This window comes from Takifugu rubripes, chromosome 13 (genome assembly GCF_901000725.2).
Source record: "Takifugu rubripes chromosome 13, fTakRub1.2, whole genome shotgun sequence".
Taxonomy (NCBI): domain Eukaryota; kingdom Metazoa; phylum Chordata; class Actinopteri; order Tetraodontiformes; family Tetraodontidae; genus Takifugu; species Takifugu rubripes.
The window spans coordinates 6,882,248-6,900,035 of NC_042297.1; the positions used below are offsets into that span (position 1 = coordinate 6,882,248).

General features: G+C 45.6%; 1 protein-coding gene across 6 annotated transcripts in view; it reads right to left on the minus strand.

The window, feature by feature from the left end:
- Positions 1-17,788, minus strand: part of tln2a (talin 2a) — a 47,414-nt gene that overhangs the window by 8,048 nt on the left and 21,578 nt on the right. For all 6 annotated transcript variants that reach the window (XM_003969509.3, XM_029845895.1, XM_029845892.1 and 3 more), the window contains 37 exons: positions 15,375-15,530; positions 15,169-15,270; positions 14,858-14,934; positions 13,578-13,758; positions 13,392-13,505; positions 13,187-13,295; positions 12,775-12,983; positions 12,447-12,545; positions 11,913-12,080; positions 11,189-11,323; positions 10,760-10,919; positions 9,816-9,982; positions 8,625-8,753; positions 8,409-8,522; positions 8,046-8,159; positions 7,676-7,810; positions 7,378-7,506; positions 7,167-7,269; positions 6,699-6,907; positions 6,127-6,246; positions 5,849-6,046; positions 5,637-5,776; positions 5,385-5,478; positions 5,162-5,251; positions 4,958-5,080; positions 4,739-4,882; positions 4,327-4,488; positions 4,077-4,217; positions 3,817-3,998; positions 2,780-2,912; positions 2,453-2,554; positions 2,099-2,269; positions 1,875-2,021; positions 1,427-1,528; positions 1,142-1,261; positions 585-731; positions 3-169 (listed from right to left, as the gene is read on the minus strand). In XM_003969509.3, coding sequence (XP_003969558.1) covers positions 3-169; positions 585-731; positions 1,142-1,261; positions 1,427-1,528; positions 1,875-2,021; positions 2,099-2,269; positions 2,453-2,554; positions 2,780-2,912; positions 3,817-3,998; positions 4,077-4,217; positions 4,327-4,488; positions 4,739-4,882; positions 4,958-5,080; positions 5,162-5,251; positions 5,385-5,478; positions 5,637-5,776; positions 5,849-6,046; positions 6,127-6,246; positions 6,699-6,907; positions 7,167-7,269; positions 7,378-7,506; positions 7,676-7,810; positions 8,046-8,159; positions 8,409-8,522; positions 8,625-8,753; positions 9,816-9,982; positions 10,760-10,919; positions 11,189-11,323; positions 11,913-12,080; positions 12,447-12,545; positions 12,775-12,983; positions 13,187-13,295; positions 13,392-13,505; positions 13,578-13,758; positions 14,858-14,934; positions 15,169-15,270; positions 15,375-15,530 — 5,093 coding nt within the window. The remainder of the gene's footprint in view (positions 1-2; positions 170-584; positions 732-1,141; positions 1,262-1,426; positions 1,529-1,874; positions 2,022-2,098; positions 2,270-2,452; positions 2,555-2,779; positions 2,913-3,816; positions 3,999-4,076; positions 4,218-4,326; positions 4,489-4,738; positions 4,883-4,957; positions 5,081-5,161; positions 5,252-5,384; positions 5,479-5,636; positions 5,777-5,848; positions 6,047-6,126; positions 6,247-6,698; positions 6,908-7,166; positions 7,270-7,377; positions 7,507-7,675; positions 7,811-8,045; positions 8,160-8,408; positions 8,523-8,624; positions 8,754-9,815; positions 9,983-10,759; positions 10,920-11,188; positions 11,324-11,912; positions 12,081-12,446; positions 12,546-12,774; positions 12,984-13,186; positions 13,296-13,391; positions 13,506-13,577; positions 13,759-14,857; positions 14,935-15,168; positions 15,271-15,374; positions 15,531-17,788) is intronic.

Below are 17,788 nucleotides of genomic sequence, written 5' to 3' on the forward strand. Positions count from 1 at the left end.
ACCTGTGGTCAGCAAAGGACTCCTCATTCTCCGAATTGAGTGTGCCGGCGGAGGCAAACATGATGGTGGTGTCCAGATCGGCAATGATACCAGACACTGCATTAGCTGCTGTGATGCAAGCCTGGGTGCCTTTGTTGCCAGCATGGAGGGCAGAGAGCACCAAGGACACCTGGGACAGACAACATACAATTCATCCAGGTGACAGAGTTAATTTTCACATGCCTCCTTGCTGCCACCTGCTTTGTTCCATGATGGCTGGTGACTTAGGAACATTGCAAGTTAGTCAAGTTTGATTTAATTAATCTTGGATGACTCTATATTAGACCTGCCTGTCTCCGTATTTACCAAAGGACTGAATTACACAGGTGGTATTTGAAGTTCTGTTTTGAGCTAAAAATTTGGTTTTAAATGTTCTAATTCAGAAAGGATAAGATAAAAAAATACAGCTAAAAACCCTCTTATGCTATTGCTACCATAACAAGAGCTTTGCTTCTGAAACTCGGGAGAGGTGGAGCTTTACTGCACAAATCAAGAATAACCCAGCAGGAGTTTAGAGGAACCGAAGCAGGAAAGCTTCATAATACCTTCTCTGTGACAACACGGGCACAATCTATGAGCTCCCGTTTGGTAAAGCTGTCAGAGGGAGTGATCTGTAGAGCTCCAGCCTTCTGGACGAGGAATATACAGCCGTGTCCCAGGTCCTGCACCCGAGTCTTAATCTGGAAACCAATCTGGAAGATAGACAGTACAGATGAAATGTTCTGAGTTACTGTTCTTGTGAAAAAGAGAAAGAAACTAAAATCTGTCTATCAAGAATAAGATGGCAGGCTGCTGCAGTTAACCGAACCTTAGGTAGGTTACTCAGATGTTTCCCAGCATCACTTAAGATCTAAAGCGTCAGCATGGTTTTGAACTAGATGGACTATTGGTGCAAAACTCAAATATTGTCAAATTGCTTTGATGTGTGGCTAAAATCAGAATGCTTGTGAAGGTTAAAACATTTCCTGATAGATCACATTAATACTGATGGGAAAAACCTGAAAACATGACTGGAACATGTCATCAGTACCAGCCGCCACTGCTGAGAGGGAAGAATAGGACAGACCATCACATCACTCCAAGTCTTTGTGGACATCCTCACCTCCTCTGGCTCAGCAGTGTGAGCAGCTAGCTGTCCCTGAACCGCCAGCTGGCTGTAGTCTCCGGTCACTTGAGACGCCAGAGCTCCCAGCTCATCCGGGCACGTCACTGATTTGGTAATCTGAGGTGCAACAGCACAAGGACCCTCAGCGCAAATGCAAACACGTCTTCATCTCACATATGGATCCAACTCAAAATAGAATCAATAGCTGATTCATGTCTGAATATTAAAGCATTTCCTCTAAAAAGATCCAAGAGCCTAAACAACAGTCTTCTGAATGTTTACCATCTCCTGAGCAGTCACAGCAATGGCTTTTGAGTGTTTCACCATGCTGGTTTGGTAATCCACAAATGAGCCCTCCGGTGCAGACGGTGATCCTTCATCCAGCTGATGAGAGACAAACAGGACTCTTAACAGGACTCTTGGTCCTTTGACTAAATCAAATGAATGAACATTTTCAGAAAGATGATTCAGGTCTTTAGCAAGTGTGGACAGAAGCCATCTGCCTGCATAAATGCTGTTTTACATCTGAACACTATGCAGCATAGCTCCAGGTAGCCATGTCGCTTTTTCATGACATTTTAACAGCAGCATCAACAAAATGTGCAATGACCAAACAAAAAGTTTCATAAGCCCAGACTGGAGCAGAGTCTTCTCAGCTCTTTATGAGATTACCCGAACCAGTAAGAATTGTGTGTGTATGTAATTAGAACTTTGCCGTGCACCTCCTGACCTTGGCCATGGCCTCTGTAATGGAGTCCACCATTCCTCCCACCATTCCCACTTCACTAGCCGCTTCGTTGAGTGTCACCATGATATCATCAACAGCCTCCTTCATGAGCATGGCTGCCTCTGCTATTGCATCGTGGGTATGTGACGCCTGCATGTGACCACAGCACATTTAGAATTAGCAGATCACCTCCAACGTGGAACAGGGCAGCAGAGCAGCTCTTCTACCTTCAGGTTTCCGCCTCCCTCCTTGGCAGCGTAGAGCATCTGAAGAGCCGACTCAGCCATAGTCTTGGTCTGGTCCAGGAATGTCATCTGCTGCTGGTGGTCCTTCAGCTTGGATGCCACCCCCACAGAGGCCTTGATCAGCGGTTCAAAGTAACCCGCCAGCTGGGTCACCTGTTGAAAAGGGTCGGGACATTCAGTGAAACTTGGCGATACTTGGCTCTCAAAAGAATATCAACGTTGTCCAAATGGCTCAGTTGAAATGCTAGAAAGAGCGTGTATTACGGCAAACATTACTTTGTTGCGCCATTAATCTCCAGCTTTAAAGTCGAGTAATTAACTCTCTGCCCCATTTACCTTATGTCCTAGTTGGGAAGCTTCGCCTCTGGCAGCAGTGGAAACGGGGTCGATTAAATGGCCAATTTCTTGCACGGTGGATGTGAGCTGCTCTTGTAGCGCCTCAAAAGAGAAACAGCACTGTTATTTCTACCATCAAGTGCATCCAAAAAAGCTTTGTAAGTACAAGAAAGAAGAAAAACAAATTAGAACTGACAGAATCCACCAGAGAAGGCCAAAGTGAAGGAGAGATATAAACAACCAAAGAAGGAAAACCGAAATTGAAACAGGAGCAACAACTGGTTGCCTGGAAAAAAAACCACACGTCATTTTCTGATGGCCCTTTACCTCCAGTGATATGTCATCCCTGCTGGGTAAGTTCTGGCTGACTGCTGCCAGAGAGGCCTGCTCGATGTCCCGGATACCTTTGTTGATCTTATCGATGGATGAGTCGCACTCGCGCTGGCCCGGAGCCTTGTCACTGAGCGGCAGGGGGGGGGAAGAAAAGTTCAGGGATGATGTCATAGAGAGAAAGAGAGGTGGTAGCTCAGTCTAGGGTGGTGATGGTGGCTCAGTCTAGGGTGGTGGGGGCTCAGTCTAGGGTGGTGATGGTCGCTGAGTCTAGGATGGTGGTGGGTCAGTCGAGGGTGGTGCTAGTGGTCGTGGCTCAGTCAAGGGTTGTAGTAGTGCTCAGTCTAGGGTGGTGATGGTCTTGGTGGCTCAGTCTAGGGGGGGTGGTGGCTCAGTCTAGGGTGGTGGGGGTGGTGGTGGCTGAGTCTAGGGTGGCGATGGTGGGTCAGATATCAGATCACATCTGCTGAAAGCTGACCTCCAGCAGCACCACAAAAAGCTAACGTCAACATTTATGGCCAAGCACCATGGTGCACCACTTTCTCCTATGTGTAACTAACAGCATTATAACACCATCTGAGCAGGAGCATTAAAATGCAGCAGATCTGACTACAGGATTCTTGGGTTCTTGTGAGCATCAGTTGTGCTCAATAAATGTGATAAAGAACAGATGAGGATGAAGAACAATCATTGTTTCTGAATTTGTATCTCCACACTGACACTACACTCTTCTTTCAGGTGTTACACAACTGCAGATGGAATTAAAACTTCCAATTGACACAATTTCTCCTCCTTAGTGAACTGTGTGTGAATCAGGTGTGAATCAGAAAGACTGAAAAATATATGTGTAAAAACACAACTACCGGTATGTGTGATACAGAATTTAAAAGAGTGGAGAGATGCCTGTGGGTCAGCTGAGATATTTTGTAGTAACTTCTCTTGTATGAGCAGTAAAATTCCCCAACTAAAAAGCAACAAAACAAAAACGTTTTTTTCGTTATTTTGTTTGTATCCTTCTCTTTTAGTTCACTGACCGGATAGCTGTGATCAGGCTCTTGATGGAGTCAGACACGGTGCGAGAATGACCGGCAAGAACCGACCATGTCGGCGGGTCTTTGGGGTTTATGACCAGCGAGCGTGCTGTCTTCAGCAGGTGGGAGGAACTGTCGAGCATGGAGCAGGAAGACTGGAGGATGGGTTCCTGCGCTGCAGCACCCTAAAACAGACAAGGACATGAATAAGACCGGAATCTGGACGGTGTCCACTTGTTCCGCAGAGGCTCGCGTGGTTGTACCTCACGGCTGATTTGAGCAGGGACGCTGGCAAACTCCGGGTTGGAGGCAAATATAGTCAAATTTTCAACAGCTTCAATTAGCGGCGCTGTGGCGACACCACAGCTGTTCCTGTTTTCATCAGAGAAATCTCCATCTAAAGCCTGGTAAAGGACAGAGACAGACTGTGATATATAATGGAAAACTCAAGTCCACAGAGCTCACAATCACCATAACCACATGTAAATTTGGTTGGTGGTCAGGTCATTCTACCTTGATGGTTTTGACCAGGTTGGCCGTGCTGTTGGCTACTTCCTTGGCCGACTGGACAAAATGTCTCTTGGCAGCTGGGTTGGTTGTCTTGGACGATGCCAGACGACAGGCGTTGCAGAGAGCGGAGGTGTGCTTAGCAACAATGGTGGCTGCAGAGAGAACCTGGGCCACACAAAGTGTGTGAGATTCACCAACTTATTAGTAGGTTGGACGCAGTTAAACATGCTCTGATATCATGATATGAGAAATCACTTCTACTAAAGTGTTAGAATAATGTGTTGATATCCTCTTTTCAGGGCTGGCACTAGGATTTTGGTGGCCCTGAGCAAGATTTGTTCTGTAGTCCCAAAACCAGAGCAGACCTTCATAGGTATACTTTTATGCTTTATAGTCACAGCGAGGGTTTGTGTACCTGGGAGGGACTGCTCTCTGGGTCTACAAGATTCTGACAGGCCATATGGATTGCCTGGTTGGCTTTGGCAAATTGGACTGGATCCACCAACCCCTGATGTCCTGCCTGACTGTTGGGATCTGACACACCAACCAGGTAGGCTGCCTGTGAGGACAAAATACTGCCATCAACAAAAACAAGCAGTAGGCAAGAAGCACTTGTGCTGTTTGAGCATCTTACCTGTCCTGCAGCTTCAGTGAGGCCACACAAGGCTCTGGAAGCAGATGCCACACAGTCTCCGAACACAGCCACGTCTCCGTTCTTACAGTTCATGGAGATCCCTGCCATGGATTCTCCCAGGACCTGGACGGAGAGGAGTGGATGCCCAGGATGAAAGGTGGCTTGTCTCGGTATCTGGTTTCAGCTGTATCTCTGAGGGCCTACCTTCGAGTTCCCCATCACGCTCTCGATGCAGTCAAAGTAGGAGAGGTCACTGACTGGCTCGTTGGGGTTGTGCAACATTCCTCTGACAGCCTGCAAAGATGAGAGCAGGAAAGTCGGGGTTATTTTGAACTGTAGCTTAGGGATTCCATTGGCCTCCGCTCAAGGCTTTTTCAGTCATGATCCCCAATAATTATCCTCATTTCTGACAGTCAGGTCTGGTCACCTCCAGCTCTCTCAACGCGTTGTCACACTCCTTCTGGCCTGGAGCCTGCTGCGTGCACAGGGTGATGAGCTGGTTGATGCTGTCAGTCACAGCCCTGAAACAAGGAATAGAGGAGAATCCACAATACTCTTTATGAAGCTTCATTGGTTGAAATAACTGATTACTTGCTTCATAATTAGACTCATGAAACACTAAATAAAATATGTATTTTATTCTGCCTCATCATTTTCTCATATTATTTAATAACTATACCTAGCAGCAGCAGCCAGCAAGTTCTTGGCATTGGCTGCTGCTGGGTCAACAGATAGGCTCTTAGCTGCCAGCAGCAACTTGCTGGAGGCCATGGAGATGTTCTTCAGGCTACCGATGACCTCCACCTGATCATCTTTTTTCTAAAAGGACACAAGCAAAATGTCATGACAGACTCTGTGCATTTGAACTGAGCTCATAACAACACCACTGACCTGAGTGTGGCCGGCCATCTCTATGCCAGCATCCAGGAACTCATCAAAGTCTTGGCTGAACTTTCCAGAAGCTACTGCCAGCTGGCTGCTAGGCCCTCTGGAGGCATGGACCACCTCACCCGCTGACTGGTTCAGGTCTGCGGCCGTCTGGTTCAGGTCGTTTTGGGCCTCCTGGAAAGACTTGGAAGCTGGAGGGATCTGAAAAAGAAAACAGGAGGACAAGTTGAAACTCCATAATTATCTTTCACCTCTGGGTTAAGAAGAAAAGGCAAACTCACAGTGTCAATCAGCAGCTTTTTGCTAGTCTCTCCGATGCTTTTGAGAGCCATGTCCACGTCCTTCTGTCCAGGCAGACAGCTGACGCAGTTGTTCAGGGAGTGAGAGACAGCCTTGGCCACCTGGAGAACAAGGAAGCTTTACAGCAGCCTGAGCACAATCAGTCTGAATAGGCTCACAGACGAATAAATATTTTTTAGGCTTTCTGGTTTTTTTTTCTTCTCTCAACACCGGTGTCCTCCAAAGCCAGAACAGGAGCTGCCGCTTACTTTAACAAACCCAGCTTCTCAACATCAGCCAGTTGAATATAACAGAGCTTATTTCTGTTTGCGTTTTAGAACCAATAAATCACTTTTGCAGACCCAGAGATAAATAATTGATGCATTTGGAGGTTTAATAATGAGTCGCTAACTGCGTTTGACAGCTGTTCCCTTGCATGCACAGCTGAACTGATGCACACGTTCATTCAATAGCAATATGTTTTTTTGTGTGTTTGATCTTCCTGTTTGTGCACGTCCAAGAATTCACCTTAAAGTACATTCATGAAACATCCTTCATCCCCCTCAAGGCTCACCTGTGCCAGCCTCTGCTGGCTTTCAGCATCACCGGGGGAAACCAGCACCTGTTTGGCCTCTTTGATGAGCAGCGTTGAACCTTCCATGACATCTCGCGCTGAGTCCAACATGGCGGAGGAGGCTTTTGGGTCTGTGGTGGAGGCGGCGACGCCCCGCGCTGCCTGCGCCAAAGTTTTCAGGGCCTGGGCCGTCTCCCTGGCTGCAATTCCTGCACAGAATCAGACAGAGATGAACAAACTAAATCTCTTCCTCAAGGTAAAACCGAATCATGAATAGGTGCAAAATAAAAGGGACACATGATGCTTCCAGTGAAAATTTTAAACAGAAAGAATCTTCATGTGGAGTCTGTTCTGAAAGCCAAAAGTGCACATTTACCCAATAAAAGAACAAGGGTCATTGTGAGGACTGTCATTAGCATCACTCAGAAAATCCTCAGAAAAGTTTTATTCTAAAGAAGCAGCACAAACCTGTGTAATGTTCATTTCCTTGTGCAGCGCATGTGAGCAGCTGAGCCATGGAGGATCCCACTGACTTTGAGGTGCTGCCCAGATCTTGAGCACACTTTTCCAACTAAAGTAAAGGGTTTCAAATCGAGAACAAATGGAAAAATGACATCTTGGGATCGAAATATCAGGGCGAAACCACCGAACACGGCTTACTGCTACCTATATCACTCACTGATTCGCCAGGCAGCGGCTTCAGCTGGGTGTTAACCGCCGCCATCTTGGCATCTTGCAGCTCACTCCTCAGAGTCTGGATTGCTGTGAGAGCAGAGTCGATCTCCATGGGGCCACAGGCTTCATGAGCCTGTAAAATTAAGAAAGACAACAAAAATACATACATCACTTTGACACAAGCTCTATTAATGTCACAAAGAAAAGAAAACCTTCGCTATCAGTCCTGCAACTGAGGCCAGCAGAAGATGGCTGCTTATCTGTGGAGGTAAAAAACTGGATATAATCTTTCTGTGCTCTACCTTCTGTGCAGATGTTCTCAGCTCTGCCAGACAGGTGGCCAGGTTCTTGGCACACTGACCCAGTTGCATGGCTGCAGCCTGATCCGTCACCGTGGGAACAGATGACTTGGCTGAGGTCACCATCTTACTACCGGGCTAAACAAAATAAAATTTAAAAAATAATAAAATAATTGTTGATTCACATGAGGGTGCAAGAGCCCAGCATAGTTATGTGGGGATTAAAATCAGTGCTGCTTTCTAGACAGAGCTAAGAGGCCCCAAAGAAACTATTTATAATCTAAATCAGCCTGGATGTAGGATCGAATTGGGACGTGAGGTTTTACTGAGAAGATTTTAAAAAACATCTTCTCTGTGTGTCTCTGAACTGCACCTGTAAGAAGTTCTGGCTTGCAACGATGAGCGCTAGCTGTGCGCTGAGGTCTTCAGGATTGGCCTGGCTACTACGCACCCCCTGCACCAGCTGTGGAATGTGGTCCGCCACTGCCTACACACATGAGACACACGGTCTTCAATACAGCCTGTTAGATCATCTCGGAATCAAACAGACCCAAACAGCAGACACAACTAAGTAAAAACACACATCAAAAAAGTGATGAATGTCACCGTGGTGGCAAACAAATCGTGATCCATTTGTTTTAGGATTATGTTAATTTGAACTTCTAATATTAGAACTTGCGTAGTTAATCTCCAGGTGATAGTGGGCATCTGTTTAATAAGCCTGGTGGCCTCTCACCTTGCAGCTCTGCACCAGCTGCTGATGTGCAGCCGTGTTCTTGTTGGAGGCGGCAGCGTTCTGAGCAGCAGCAATGGTCTGTGTGGCTGCAGCTGCAGCCTGCTTGGCAGCATTCTAAGGACAGAGAAAGAATGCTTGAAAACTGTGTCTTCTGTAGTCCGTTAATCTTTAAATGCACAAGTGTCTTGTCGTCTGCTCAGATTTGACTTCACTGACCTCCAGTCTGTTAATCAGTTTCTTTTTGATAGCGTTCTGCGCAGCAGCATTGGTGGCCACCCTCAGACCCTCCGCTGCCTCCCTCAATCTCTGCTGCTGGTCCTCATTCTCTGGGTACGCCGCGGCGCCCTGGCAACACACACAAACAAACATGAATAATTACCAAGGAGAGGATGGCTATGGGGAACAAAATTAACAGTATTTTCCTGCTTCTGTATCATTTTTAAAATGCAGTATTTTTCATAATCTGCTTTCAAACTTTTACATCTGCTTTGAGACACTTTTTGGCCTCCCATGTTCAGTGTTATGAGAATCATGTATTATAGATCTGTGTGAAAATGACCAAAATTCAGTCAGAAAAATCTGCACTTTTGACGACTCCAAATGTCAGCGAGCACTTTATCATTTGTTCATGAATCCAGCAGCACAGTTAAAGCGCCTGTGTCTCCTGCTGTTGTGCTGGAAGATAAGCTCGCTGCAATCATGTTAATTAACTAGAAAATGGCAAGATTAACCTGCAGCTGAAGAAATACAGAGCTCAGTCCTACAGATGGTGCTAGAAGAGAACATGACAATGATAAACACAGAGAAACCATATCAAAGCACTATTCATAGTAATGTCACTGCCGACAAGATCATGAGTATCACTTAAGTTGTGAAAAATGCAGTTCAGAAGCTAAGAGGTAGCACTCTGTAGAACAGCACCCAGCTACAGGGCAGCAGTTAACTTCCCCCATTTATTAACAATGCTGCAATTCTGTGGACAGCTAACGGGGCTGATGTGGAGAGATTCAAGATAGAGAGCTGGTGCAGGACCACATACTGGATCTCTGCATCCTATCTGGATGTTGTGGCTGGTTATTTACCACATTCCTTGTCCTGTAACATCGAGCAGAGCCACCGCAGCAGAAGGGGCTCATTGTTTTGTTGCGAAGGACGTAAATGTGTGTAGCAGTAGCTACAAGTAGCGAGCCATCTGAAGGATTTCAGCAACAGAACCAGAAGCCACGAGGCTTTTCAAAGCGCATTACTGTTTGGAAAGTTCACTTAGAAGCAAAAGTTTTTCATATTGCTGAATACTTTCAATAGAAAACACATGCAGGGGTCAACTTCACGAACTGGGGATTGATTAGAATTTCTGTTTTTTTGACAGCTTTTGAGCAAAAGCACTCAAATGCTTTACTGGTTCACCTTTGCTGCCTCCACCATCCTCGCAGTCGCATCAGCCAGCAGTTTAGCAGCTGCCAGCAACTTCTTCGAGTTATCCACGTCCACCTCAGCTTCGGCATCTGACCTCATGGCGTTCACCAGGTCTGAGGTGGCCTGGGCCAACACCCGAGCCTGGCGAACCATCTCTCCTGTGTGGAGACAAGGCAACGAGCCAAAGGTAAAGTTTAAAGTTTGCCATAAAATATTGAAACTATTTTTAAACACATTCTGTCTTCAGATTAAAAAAGTGCTCTCCGGATTGAGGGTGTTTATGCCACCTGCACCGTTTCCTGTTGTGGGTGTATAATATCTGAACCAAAATGCTTTTGAAAACATTCTATTTATTAGGCTAATGAGGTAAGACCAAAAGGATAAGAAAGGTTTTTTGTCTGTATTCCCTCCATGAAAGCCGTCCCAGAATGCCACAAGAGATACAACTGATGTGTGACGGACTGCTTTTCTCCATTTCATGTTTCACATTTGGACCCACATCAGTTTTCCTATAACCTGACACGCTGTTAAAAAGTGATATTTCCCAGCTATCTTCATGAATTCTGTGGTGCAAACAGCAGTTCTACTTGTCTATCGGCTCCATCAGTCAGGCAGAGCTGTCAGAACCCAGAAGCCAGTTTTATCTCTGGGGCCTCACCGTTACTGTCAGCAGCCCATTCAGAACCACAGTCAAAAGCCTTGGAGCTAAAGAAAGATTTGACCTTTTCGGTGGTCAAGAACTTTCATTAGATTTCTAATGTACTCTGATTTACAAACATTCCTGTCATGCTTGCTAGCTCAAATCTGTGGTTCCATCACTTGATACCATCGCCATGCAAAGTGTATCATATGCTAAGAGATACACAGAAATTCAGACTTTATTTAGACTGTTGTCTAAACAATCTTTCAAGACATCATACAAATCTGATCATCACCTGCATCTCCCATGGAGCTGAAGATGCTCTCAGTGACGGTCATGATAGTGTCTGTGGCCTGGTCGTAGCGGCCGATTGGCTCCCCCCTGGCTGTGTGCTGACGGACGTGTTGCAGGAGGTCTTCCAGAGCTTGACCCACCACACTAGCTGCTGCGCTCACCTACAGGACAGGAGCAGCATCATCAGCATTAGTTCAGTCAGGCTGAAGCTGCGTTACACCCTGATATCAGCAGTGGAGGCCCAAGGGCCCATGATCCTCATGCTTCTTACACACAGACTAATTACAAAGCACCAGTCTGACACTTGGCATTCTAACTGAGTCACCAATTACTGTTGTCATACTCATACCCATACTCAACTGTTATATTAACATACAAGCAAAAATAAAATGGGAAATGAGCTGAGCTTGATGCAGTTTTATAGAATGACCTGTTTTAGCAGCTCGCCGTCTTCTGTGGCTGAGAGGCAGGCCTGGATGCAGCTTTCCACTGAGCGATCCACCAGCTTTCCAGCTTCGATGAGCTGCTCCTGGCACACTGGGGAACTGATGGTGGGGCTGACAACCTGCAACAATCAATCGTGAGAGAGAACAAATTGGAAACCAAACATGTTAAATAAAAGGGAAGTGCAAGTTTGCTGTTTGATTTAAGGCCAAAACACAGAAGCAAAGATTGAATTTCTTCTAAATCCACAGACATTTGTATATGCGTTCTTTTCAATGAGATTAATCCAACATAAAGAAGGTTGAAAAGACACTGAGCAGATGGTTTTCACCAGAGCTGAACGGAGAGGAAAGGATTTGTTTAGCAAATGCAATTATTCAAATGAAGAGCCAGGAGGGCATTTAACTAATTGCAACTATGTGGGTTGTTCAATTAAAGATGTGCAAATGTGATGAGCACTCAGGGAGTTTAGCTCAGCCTGGATGCATAAAAGCGCCACTCCAAATAACACAGCAACAAATATGTAGCTGCTGAAATTTCATCAAACAAGCATCATTTACCAGTTTGGGGATCAATAAATGACATCTAGATGAAATACACAAATGAAAACAATCATGTCACATGACATATTTTTACTTGTGGGCATCTCAGAATTGCATGTTTTTGATGCTTGATGGTGTAGCTGAGGCGTAAACCAGACACATCCTGACCTTGGCACAGGCCACCAGCTGAGAGGTGGACAGAGCACACTGGGTGGCGGCAGCAATGACTCGGTTCTGCAGCACAGTGTCCTCAGCGACCTGCGCCACGTTCTTGGCCTTTAGTACCAACATGGCGGCGGCGTTGGCCACTGCTTTGGCCAGATTCATCAGGATGTCCTGCAACAACCAACAAGCTCATCACAATGTCATCGGCAGATAAGATATAAACGTGGCACCGACACCAACAGATAGAAGCTTCAGGATCAGGATACAATCCAGCATCAGTTTATTATCACTATGGCCTTCAGGCTAAAGCTTGGAAATTCACATGTAAAACACTGAACAGAAAGGAAACACATGAATGCTTGATTTTATGAAGAACAGCTATAATCATGGCCCTTCTGGGGGTTGCACTATGGCCTGAATACCACAAATGAAAAACAGCGGGTTAACCCACAAAATTAACAGGTGTTAAAAACTGAATGCTGAGCTCGATTTACAGAGAAACCTGCACAGCAGCTGGTGCAAAGACTGCAGAGTTACCTGAAACCTCTCGTCTGTCTCGTTCTCTCCAATCTGGCGCAGGAGGTCTCCGCTGGCCTGGCCAATGCTTCCTGCTGCTGTCAGCACAGTCTGTCTGGGCTGTCTCAGACACAGACATACACATTAAGTTTCGTGATGTCACAGGTCTGTACATTTTGTAGACTAGCAGTTGACAAGTGCCCACGCATTAAATTCTGAACGATGCATTCACAACAGCATCCCAACAGAACCTAGAACATTTCAAATCCTGAAACACAAGCAGGAATGCAGCTGCATCAGGGGTAAATGGATGCAGTTCTGTGGTTCAGTCAGCTGATCCATGTCTCACCTCTCCAGATGCAGGTTCCACAGCCTTCAGCAGGTCCGACACAGCTCCAGCGAGCGTCCGCGCTGCTCTCATCAGGTCATTCCCCCCACCGACATCGTCCTCCATCAGCGCAGCCAGCAGCTTCACACCCTTTGACATTTCCGTCAGGTTGGAAGAGATAGTGGTGATGGCACAGCCCACCGCAGTGTAGTCCGTGTCGGTCGGGTCGCCTGAGGACAGAATCAGTAAAAGTCATCAGAAGAACCTGGATATAACTTGTGGAGGGCGATAAAAAATGAGTGAACAGTGGGAATGGTACTAATCCGTGATGTTCTGCTGTCAGGACCTGAACTAACATGGGTCTGACAGAGTGGTTCTGGCAGAACTCTACAAAGGGACAGTTTGGGAAATGTAAATCCGCCCAGTCACTGACCGGCCGTGAGGTTAACCACAGAAGCTGTTCCTGCTGTGATGGCGTCGACCTGGGAGTGGATCTCATGTTTGGACTCGTCCATCCTGTTCTGGATCCACACCCTTGATGCCTGCATACACAGAAGAAGACCACACCCAATATCAGTACATACTGTAGCAGAAGAGGACCGTTTCTCTATATTAGGAACATTCAAAATAACACAAACCATGTCCTGTCCCAGCGGTGGCAGATTGTCTACCTCATCGAGGTCAATCTGGGCTTTCTGCACGGCTTGCATACTGGAGTTGATGGTTCCCATCAGTGCCTGCTGGGCTGAACTCTACATATTCAAACACATAAAAAAATTACAAACATCAGCAGAGGAAATTTGTATGAGCATCACCCGCCTCACCAGTGGTGGCATGTGGCCGCGGTGCATTTGGCCCGTGGTGATCTGCTGCTGAGCAGATGGCATGGTGCCCACGCTGAGCAACTCTGTGCCAATGGAGCCGGATCGAATCACCCCTGGCAGCGCCACCGAACCATGCTCAACACGGCCAACTCGGTTAAACTGCTGCTGCAGGATGGTGGACCTTCCAAAAGGAAACAATAAATGAGGATGAAAAGATGCGGTGAGGTGCGAAGCTCCACAAATAAGACACATTCCTCTTGTATAAGATTAGAATCAGACACTGTAGCAGACATAGAGCCATTAGAGGTTGTTTCACAAAACTTCCATTCAACATACAGTACAACTGCAGCTGAGTAGTGATAGAACAATAACAGCAGCGAGCTGTGTCTGTCTGCCAGACACCAAGATAGATGCAGATCTGCTCTTCCATGTTGAAGGCAAAGCGGCAGATGAACTGACCCGGGATCTGAATTCATTATTAGTTAGTGCTGACCAACAGTCCACAGTCAACGATGTCATCTGCCTCTCATAGTGAAATGTTGTTCACTCAGGTAGTGCAGCAGAATTTGCTCACACAATGATTATCTCAGAAGAATGCCAAACTACTGAGGTATTCATGTGGGGAAATGAGTTTCAGTAGGATGGATGTGCTGCCTTCAAGAACGCTGCTGAAAAGGAAATTAAAGCTAAAAGAAAAGGGGTCAGGATGATATGGTCCTTGCTGGACTATTCAATAACATGGAGGCGCCATTCCTGCTACTGCAGACTTGATATGAGATCATATAAAAGCACTACCAGGATTTTGCCACAGACTTTATTGAGGTTAATCTGAGTTGCTGGCTTTTGTAGAGCTTTTTTTAGTAGAATTATTGATTTATAGAGCTCCTTTTGAAATAAGTGACCAAATACGACAAAGAAAAAGGCGACAGCTGCCTGCATCTTTGGCTTCCTTTAGCTGCTCAGTTTAGCACAGAGGGACCATTACAGAAAATACGGCAAAACCATGTTAGTTTGCTGACAACTTCAGCAAAATTTCAACCATCTGTGAGGGTCATTCTTAAATATTAAAACATCTATGCGGAAGACCTTGTGACACACTCACATATTTCAAAGCTTGAGTTTAAATGCAGCTCCAGATCTTTTGATGTTTTGAACACAGTAAAGCAAGAAACTCCCATTTTCTTTGGCTGATCAGATCATTATAAGTTAGAATATGTCAGCTATCTGGTTCAACCATCTTGATGGGCTGAAACAACGTTAAAGCTACTATCTTTACACACTTTTTGGGGGATACGGATTCTTCCAGCATGGTGGACTCCTCATCGCCTTCCAGGCCAAAGCGATCTTTGCTTTGCTTCTGCAGGAAACAGAAGAACACACAATTTATGATGCAACTCAAGGAGGAAATGGCTGAGTAACAAGAGAACAGATAGGTATGTTTGATTGAGAAATAAATCCCTGTGAGAGACGGCTTTAAGCAGTGAGTGCTGAGACCATTGGGGTGATCAATGATGACCAGTGATCAATGAACGATCAGCAGCAGTTACTGGCTCTCAGCACTGTCCCCTGCGTGTCTACAGAGGAATGTCACCTTTTTCAGGATGATGTCAATGTAACCAGCGATGAGCTGGGAAATCTGCTCCCCTTCCGTTGTCTGCACAGAGTAGTAGCTCTCCTGGTACTCCCCAAAGTCCTGCAAACACCCAGAAGGAGTATTCCTCTCTAGATCTGGCCGATTGCTCTCGAGCACGATAAAGGTGTATCTGCGCACATATATACACACATGGTGTTTCTCACCAGCGTGAAGCTCTTGGGTGATGCTGCCCATCTTTTCACAGTGGTAAGCGGCCACTCTTGAACCACCTCTTTGGTCCTCTCGTCCACCCTCATCACAGACTCTTTGGTGATTCCCAGGAGACGTGGCACCAGTTTGTTCTTACTCTTCATCTTTTCCTGCAGGAACATCAGCAGCGTTAAACATGCTGAATGATATGTGTGTTTCAGTCTGTGTCGGTGGAGTTTAAATGTTTGGGGTTTTTTTGCAGAGCAACTCATTCACATCATCAAATTAAGCATTAATGCATCAGCTTTCTGGAATCCATTTGGGTTCAGATGTGTCATCAGTGGTGAAGCAGCATCTCAAGACATTTATTTACAACTGACCACCTTGTTGTGGTTGCGCACACGCACGCACGCACGCACACACACACAGACACACACACAGACACAGACACACACGCTTCAAGTTCTGCAGCTGTGCCTTTGAGTCAAGTTACATAAAACCTGTAAACAATGGAATCTATTGTCACTATTGTGCACATCTGTACAGAAGTGATGCAGAGTCCTGTAGTCACATTACAAACATTATTATTAAGAGAAAAGTATATTTTTCAGTACTTCATCACAATTACAATGAGCTGAACCTCCCACCTTTATGGTCATTATTCCAGCTGTTCAAGGTTTCCATGATATACAAGTATGAAAATGCAAATTGAAAGATAAGAATAACTTCCCTTTGATTCTCTGAGCTCATCAGTGATGTTGCTGATGATCAGAAAAGAAATGTATTTATTATAAAGACTAACAACCGCTAACTTTCCTGAGGGTTGTAATATCATCATAAATGAAGTCCTCTTCTAAAGCAGCTTTTGGCCATTACTGTGTATTTGTGCTTAAACTGATGCATTATGTGTTAAGAGAAGAACTAAGTGGACATTTTAATCACGGTACAACCCAACGCTCCCTTCAGTCATTTGCCCACATTCTTTTCAAAATTTATTTAGAGATGAGATCAACTGTAGCAGTATTTCAATTCACAGAAACAGCTGCTGAAAACTTACTGGGACCTGCCAACACTGACAGAAGATTAGGTTTACTAAATCATCCATCTTATTTATCTTTTCCTTGTTCCACTAAACTCTTCTACCCCACTCAACCACTCAGGTCTCCATCTTGTTGCACCACAAGTCGAGAGGAGTTTTTATTTTCCAAGCAACACCCTGGGCAGACGCTGGATGGACACTGAGGGCAGAGAGGTGAGTTGTGTAAATGTCCTGGAGGACCTGTAAACTCTGTGAGGCCTTCTGGAGGTTGTGGGCAGAGCACTTCAGGGTGCAAATCGCAGCTCCTGTGTGTGGTTTCCGCTCCACTGGAACCAACTTGAGGGTAACGAAAACCACAAAAGTGGGCAGGTCAACATCAATTTGATGGAGGAGAATAGAGACTCAATGCCAGGAAGCGGTCCAAGTTTTACGTTTACTCTTTAGGGCAGGCCTGGCCAACCCGCGGCTCCCGAGCCGCATGCGGCTCTTTGCCTGGGTTCATGCGGCTCTAACGTTCATATCGACGTTTGGGTTTGTGTTTTTTAAAGTGCGTGTTCGCTTCGCTTGAGTTCAATACGGTACTTTTCCCAAACGCGCATGCGCGTTAGATGAAAATACCGCAAAGTTTCTCAGTAGGGACAAGATCTTTTGAGTAAATAATTAGTGTCAAGTTCGCCTTCAAAATGGCAGGGAAAAAATGCACGAAAGCTTCGTGACCCGGTTCCGTGATCTACAACTGAAAAGGCCACAGATTGCGTTCCTCGTCGCCCCTTTTAATGTGGGGCCGCACTGTTTGAAAGCCCCGCTAGTCACAGATGAAGCTGCAGCTGAGTTGGAGATTATCAATCTTTGTGAGGAGGACCAACTGAAACCTGCTTTAAGGGAAGGGGCCATTGAGTTCTGGAAAAGTGTGCCAATGGAAAAATAGCCCAATGTCAAACGGGCTGCGCTTATGATACTGTCAATATTTGGGTCAAGATACGTCTGCGAGTCTGTGTTTTCTATCCTCAAACACGTGAAATCAAAGCATCGATCTGTTCTGACTGACACCCATGTGAAAGAATTGCCTGGAAACAACTGAATACAAGCCAGATTTGAAGAGGATTGTTCAAATCAAGGAATGCCAGAAGTCCCACTAAGCAACATGCATAGTAAGAGAAAAAAAGATATTTTAATTATTATATTTTCTTTTGTGGACTTAGTTGAATTGAGAGTTTTTGTGTGTGCACACAATGTTCATTGTTGAAAATGACTGGCCCGTGGTCTGTAGAAGTCAAATTCTGTCATTATCATGTTGGTGTGTGACATTTACAATAAATCTGGCTAAGCAGAGGTCTGTGTGTGTGTGAGGAAGGGATGAGGTGATGTTCATGTGTGCCCATGTGTATG